This window comes from Centrocercus urophasianus, unplaced genomic scaffold (genome assembly GCF_019232065.1).
Source record: "Centrocercus urophasianus isolate 14NV4802_14NV808 unplaced genomic scaffold, USGS_Curo_1.0 seq_12, whole genome shotgun sequence".
Lineage (NCBI taxonomy): Eukaryota > Metazoa > Chordata > Aves > Galliformes > Phasianidae > Centrocercus > Centrocercus urophasianus.
In genome coordinates, this window is record NW_024884364.1 from 56,142,627 (window position 1) to 56,149,525 (window position 6,899).

At 45.7% G+C, this 6,899-nt stretch overlaps 1 protein-coding gene across 1 annotated transcript; it reads left to right on the forward strand.

The window, feature by feature from the left end:
- Positions 1-3,343: 3,343 nt before the first annotated feature.
- Positions 3,344-5,175, forward strand: LIPT1 (lipoyltransferase 1). Its single transcript, XM_042810259.1, is given in 3 exon segments — positions 3,344-3,425; positions 3,711-3,924; positions 3,927-5,175. Coding segments are annotated over 2 exon segments (1,230 nt in total). The 5' UTR covers positions 3,344-3,425; positions 3,711-3,872; the 3' UTR covers positions 5,105-5,175.
- Positions 5,176-6,899: the final 1,724 nt, after the last annotated feature.

Consider the following 6,899-nt stretch of genomic DNA (forward strand, 5'->3'; position numbering starts at 1 on the left):
CGGCGTGAAGCGCCCGCTACTCTCGCTCCCAGCCCCGGGCGCTCACCCGCGGCCCAATGGCGAGCTCCCGGCAGCGCCCCTTCCCTCCCCGCCGCGGGGCGGTGGCCGCCGCGCCCCAACGGCCGCGTTCCCTGGTGCCCGGCAACGGCCGGCTCCCAGCCGCCCCTCAGCGCTGTGCCAGACGGTCTCGGCAACAATCCAGGATTTCGGTCTTGCTGATTTTGGTACGCTGGAAATCATCAGAGGAGACTGTGCATTACCGTATTTCATAGAATCACCAAATGGCCTGGGTTGAAAAGAACACAATGATCATCTGGTTTCAACCCCCCTGCTATGTGCAGGGTCACCAACCACCAGACCAGGCTGCCCAGAGCCACATCCAGCATGGCCTTGAGTGCCTCCAGGGATGGGGCATCCACAGCCTCCTTGGGCAACCTGTTCCAGTGTGTCACGAACCTCTGTGTGAAAAACTTCCTCCTAATATCTAACCTAAACCTCCCCTGTCTCAGTTTAAAACCATTCCCCCTTGTCCTATCACTATCCACCCTCGTAAAAAGCCATTCTCCCTCCTATTTAAAAGTTTCCTTCAAATATTTGGAAGGCCAAAATGAGGTCTCCCCAGAGCCTTTTCCAAGCTAAACAAGCCCAGTTCCCTCAACCTTTCTTCATTTTTATTTCCAAGAGAGATGTGAAAAGACAGCATTTCAGGTTCTAGGAAAACTCTTTTCCATGAACACTCATTTTAGCAATGAAGTTATGTTGATTTTGTTCTTGTACTTGTATGGTTTTCTTTAAGTTATATAAAGTGGCCTCTCATATGTTGATATCAGGGCCACAGGACTTGAAGCCACAGCAGCAACAGCCTGAATGTGACTTATTTACTTTCCATGAAAAAAAACAAAGACCCCCAGTAGTTACACTGTTAAGATGTCACAGAAAATGCAAAAATCTCTGGAGTTGGATGTGTCACATTTCTGGAAACTTTTCAAAGCCTGTGATTCAAGACTGTGCAGCAGAGTCAGAGTATCTGGAGTGCCACTTCCTGTGGCACAACTGGCCACATTTAAAGCCAAGTCTTGAAAGGTGTTAGTGGAGCCCACAGGGAAGATGGCATTACTGCTGCTTTGCTCAACCTCTCTTCTACTAATGCGAGCCTTCTTCCTGCTCATGCCTTAAGCACATTTTTATGCATAATTCAACATCTGCTAGAGCATATGAAGAAAGAACTACATCCTCTTTGGGTTGTTACTCTAGGCTCTGAGAAAGTTAACATCAGTTATACAGTTGGCTATTTGCCTCACACAGCAGAGTGCACATTGGGTTTGGGATTTCTGCACCCAAAGGTTAATTCCGGAGCTGCACTCCTGACAGGAATTTGGGAATCATGTCACTAAGCAGTTTGTGCTGGATCCTACCACAGAGTGAATCTATATTCTGAGATTTTATTCACTTATTGGGATCTTCTGCTGGATTACAATGCAGTATAATCCAGTTCATAAATCTGTACTTATTGTATATTGCTAGAATATGTCTAATGATCTCAGTGGGTTTGTCTTTAAAAATAGCCACTTTTCAGGAAAGGTACTTGCAGCTGAATATGCATTTTATCTATCACAATATAAGAAACAAAGCCAAGACATTTTTAACTGTCCACCTTAGTGTTCTGCACATTTTACTTTTCTAGCACATTCTGCTTCTAATTAAGGAAAGGAGAATTGCTTTGGTCAGGCTATTTTCAGCTTGAAAAACACCTAACAGCTCACAGTACGTTTTTACTGACACCCGGTGGCAAACTGTAGAAATACATAGCAAACCTCCATGAGCCAAATGCTAAACGGGAAACAAATACTCCAGAGTTTGGTTTGTTTTCTAGTAACGTCAGCAGTCCCAGAGGATGCACTGCATTTCCTCTGAGCAGCATTCACTTTTGCATTCTACCAACCACCTCAAACACTGACTAATTCGTGGAGCATCAACACATTTTTATGGACAAAATCCACATGCTTTTTATCCAATGCATTTCAGAACACTTTGCCCTAGCAGAAAGCTGCTATCACAAAACTAATTTACCTTAAATGCAATAAAACAACATGGTAAGTGCTGGGACACACATCAAGTCATGCTCCTTTTAGAGTCACTCACCAACCACCACCAGCACTCCCATGTAAGTGTTTCTTACACTTTGCTTGCACTACTACAACCACATATTTAAGACCTTGGTTAAGAAATGTTCTTGCTCTGAATGATCCATTTCTTCAGTATGAAACAACCCCAAGCTCACATTGTTAATCTTGGTAGCCTCTTGTCTTTTGTCTGCATTTTTTTCTTTCACTTTGCAGGGAATATAGTTATTGTACAACTATCTATTTAATCAGAGATAAAGGCAATTCAAGCTCCATTATTATCAGTTCTGTTGGTAAAATGAACACACAAGGGATGCTCTGAAAGTAATGCCTGCCGTTTTGTGATGTTGACCTATGACATCAGAGGCAGATGTTGGTGGGATGGCAGTAGAGGCTGAACCTTTCCACCAACATCCCATTACATTTTGTTGCCATGTGACAGATGGCAGCAGAGAGGCAGACACAATGGTGTCTGACATGGATGAAGTGGATGAAGCAAAGGTGGATCACTGAATTCCTCCATGCAGAAAAAAATGGTACTCACTGAAATTCACTGACACTTGCTGAATGTTAATGGAGACCAAACAGTGGATGTGAGCACAATGAGGTGGTGCATTTCAGCAGTGGTGACAGTGACAGTGGGCCACGTCCACTGCTGCATTTTGTTACAGGCATGACAGGTAGGCACTTGTTCATCACTGCAAAAATGCATAGCAAATGGTGGTGGCTATGTTGAAGCACAGTGTTTTGTAGCTGGGAATTTGCTCTATCAAACAGTGTGGTTATGCGCTTTGTTGCAGTTTCCATGTAAATAAATAGGAGGCATTACTTTTGGAGCACAAACATACAAAAAATCTGGGGTTATATTCCCAAACTGCTCCTGCAAATGATTTTGCTGTTTCGTTGGAATGATACCCGCCTGCTGTTTCTTCCTAAATCAGCTGTTTTTAGAACTAGGAAGAAAAATTACTTCCCATCTGTCACTGTTGCAGAGGAATAATCTGTGAGAATGCATATGAGCCACTCTCCCAACGTTTTAACGTACAATTCTTTCAGGTCTTGAGACTCCCATATTGAGGAAAAATGCAAGATAAAAGCATGCAACGCATCCTTTATGGTACACCAGCAAGAGATACGGACTCCTCTGAAGATCAAACTTCAGCTCCAGGAGGCTTATGGCCGACTTAGAGAAGCGCCCGCCTCCCGCACCTCTAACCCGGGAAGCGGAAGGGACTGAGGAGCCCGCCGAGCTGTCGTGGGGCGCCTGGTGGCCGTGCCCGCGCACCGTCATCCCTCCCCGCGGTGAGTAGGAAATGGGGGGAGGAGACGCGATGGTGGCTGGGGGTGCGTCGCTTCGGTGCCTCGCTACGAGGCTTGCCGCCGTACGGGAGAACGGTGAGGGAGTTGTTGTGTTCGTTGAGCAATGGCGGCCCGGGCGGGCTGCACTCGGCGGGCACGGAGGGCTCGGCTGACGCGTCTGTAGGGAGCTGCTGGCTGCTGGTGCGATATGCACCGAGCGATATGCACCGAGATGCGTGGGTTGAGTGAGGGGGAGAATCGGTCCCATTTGTTCCCTTGGCCTTCCAGGCACCGAGGATAGCCGGCTGCAAGGAGGAGCACCTCCGACAGCCCCAGCTTCTATACAGAGCTCACGTCGGGGTGGGACAGCATCAGGAGCCTCCAGAGGAAAACATTTCTACTCGCGGCGGTTTAAGAACGTTGCTACTTTGGAAAGAGCATGACTGCATCATGACTGCAACCAGCAGTTCCTCCCTGTCACAACTGCGGGCTGCGCATGTGCCACATTCAGCTCTACCAGCACAAACAGGCCTTTTGCCCACCGTTCCGTTGTTAAGACCATGGTGCTGCAGTCCTCATTCAAAAGCTGCCTGTCGCTGTCGTGCCTTCTCAGGACTCCCAGAGCTGGCTTTGGAGGCACAGCTAGTGGGGGACTCATCATCCAGTCTCTGTCTAACGATGTTTACCAAAATCTAGCAGTGGAAGACTGGATCCATGACCACATGAATTTGGAGAACCGGCAGGTCCTTTTCCTGTGGAGAAATTCCCCAGCTGTGGTAATAGGAAGACACCAGAATCCCTGGCAGGAGTGCAACCTTCAGCTGATGAGGCAAAAGAACATAAAGCTAGCCCGGAGGAGGAGCGGGGGTGGGACGGTATACCATGACTTAGGCAATATCAATCTGACTTTCTTCACAGCCAGGAAAAAATATGAGCGAATGGAAAACTTGAAACTAGTTGTGAAGGCACTGAAAGCCTTGCGGCCACAGTTAGATATCCATGTCACCGACAGGTATGACATCTTGCTAGATGGGCAGTACAAAATCTCAGGTACTGCTGCAAAGCTGGGGCGGTCAACTGCTTATCACCATTGTACCTTACTCTGTAATGCCAATAAATTTGTTTTATCTTCTGTACTGAAGAGTCCTTATAAAGGACTGAAAAGCAATGCCACTCCCAGTGTGCCTGCCTCAGTGAAAAACCTCTTTGAAGAGGATCCTAGCTTAACTTGTGAGATGCTGCTGGATGCCATTGCTGAAGAATATGCCACGCAGCACAGAATAGATCATCACATCACCTTAATAAATCCAACTGATGAGACTGTGCTTCCTGGAATCAATGATAAATCTAAAGAACTACAAACCTGGGAATGGGTGTATGGAAAGACACCGAAGTTCAGTGTTAGCACGTGTTTTAACATGATCTATAAAGATTCTGTTCTTGATGTTAAAGTGGACATGGATGTAAAGCATGGAAGAATTGAAGCCTGTGACATTGATCTGCCGCAGCAGTGGCTTCCGCCAGCACTGTGCAGTGAGCTAGTGAAGAGCCTTACAGGCAGTAAGTTTTGCCCAAACGAAACCACTGCACTCTCAAGCACATTGCTGAGAACATGTCCACAAGATTATGAGTTGCACAGCAAGTGGAATCTGTTATGTGAGAATATGACACTGTTAATGTGATTTGTGTTGTGAAATTGTCAGATAGACTTCTGCTTTTTTATGTTATTTATTAAAAACAAGATTGAAAGATTGATTTCTGTAAGCTTTTTTTCCTATCTGTTAGCCATTAAGCTTTTTAATGTTGTGCTTTTGTTTAGTATTACCTGCTAGCAACTAGATTTCACTCTGCCTGCACCTGAGGTCAAGCTGCAGAATGTAAGCCCCTGTAACAAGTAGCAGCCCTTCATTGCTCCGTGCTGACAGACATCATCACTGCTTAAAACAGAATATGCTGCAGGCCCCCACCCTTGTCTCTGTAGGAAACAAGGTACCAAATGGCAGGTGGAGATTAGATGGGATAGATGGAAAACTGCTGCTGTGCTGCTGCACTTGATTCTTAGCTTGTATCTCATTCCCTGCAGATAGAAACTCAAAGACCATGCCTCGGCCCCTGAGCTGTGTGGAAAGGGATGTCCCCCTTGTTTCTGGTTGGAAATCCTGTCCTGCAGTGCTGGTGACCCTCTTCTTATATTTACAAGGGTGTTAGTAAGCTGCACTCACAGCTGTCCCACAGTTTCACACTGGATTAGGGGTTTGCAGATACGCATGTGCAGAAGAGGCAGGAGGGATTAGAAGTTGTGGAGGATTATGTGATGTGGCAGAAGAGGCTGAGATGGACCACATGTGCCTCCTTTGTACCCAGGACAGTGATGGTGTTGTACAAAGAGTGCATTCATTACCCCATGTGCTATGAGCCACACTCCCACGGACAGGAGAGATACTGCTTTTTATTCAGGCTATGGTGCTGGTGGAAGTTTCCACAAATCAAGAACAATAATGCAAGTTTCTTCACTGTATTTATACATTAAATTCCTAAGTATTCTGCCAGAAGAGCCACCTACTACCTACATATTCATAATCTTAAGCAATCATGGTGCTCCATCCGCTTCTGGCTACTTTCCTGGCCATCTGTGCTTGCACAGGGCTGTTGAGGGGTCTTACATGACCCTCATTGGTCATATGGGGAATGCTTCCCTTACCCTTTTTATCTTTTTATCATCACATTAGAACTGATCTCTTGCCAGTTTTCCAAGGGGAACAATTGGCATTAATTGGGTAATATCAATGGCTAAGACATTCTGCTGTAGGATAAGCAGTACTTGATCAAAGGTTTCTACCTTTGTCACGTAGGGTCTGTTCAGCCTGATGACAGGAAGGCTCTGGGGAGACCTGATAGTGGCCTTTCAGTATCTAAAGAGGAGCTATAAGAAAGAAGAGGACAGACTCTCTGGTAAGGTCTGCTGTGATAGGACAAGGGGAAATGGTTTCAAACTAAAAGAAGATATAGACTAGATCAAGAACTTTTATTAAAAAAAAAAATAAAAAAAAAATGGTGAGGCACTGGAACAGATTGCCAGAGGTGGGGGATGCCCCATCCCTGAAGACACTCATGGTCAGGTTGGATGGGGCTCTGACCACACTGATGTAGCTGTAGGTGTCCCTGTTCATTACAGGAGAGCTGGACAAAATGTCTTTTAAAGGTCCCTTCCAACTCGAATGATTCTATGATTCTGTGAACTGGTGTGTAAGCCACAAGTGGGAAGACCTATTCTACATTACAATATGCATATGTAAACACAAACCTTAGAGAAAACAGCTTCCTCCTACTACCACCTAACAGAAAACTTGCTAGTGGAAGGCAGTAGTGAACTGAAAGTGGCAGTTTTCAGGTTAAATCACAGTAATAACTCAATATAGAAGTACTATTCCTAAATAAAGGCTTGAGATTTATTTCCCTATTGTTGCAGAGTAACCA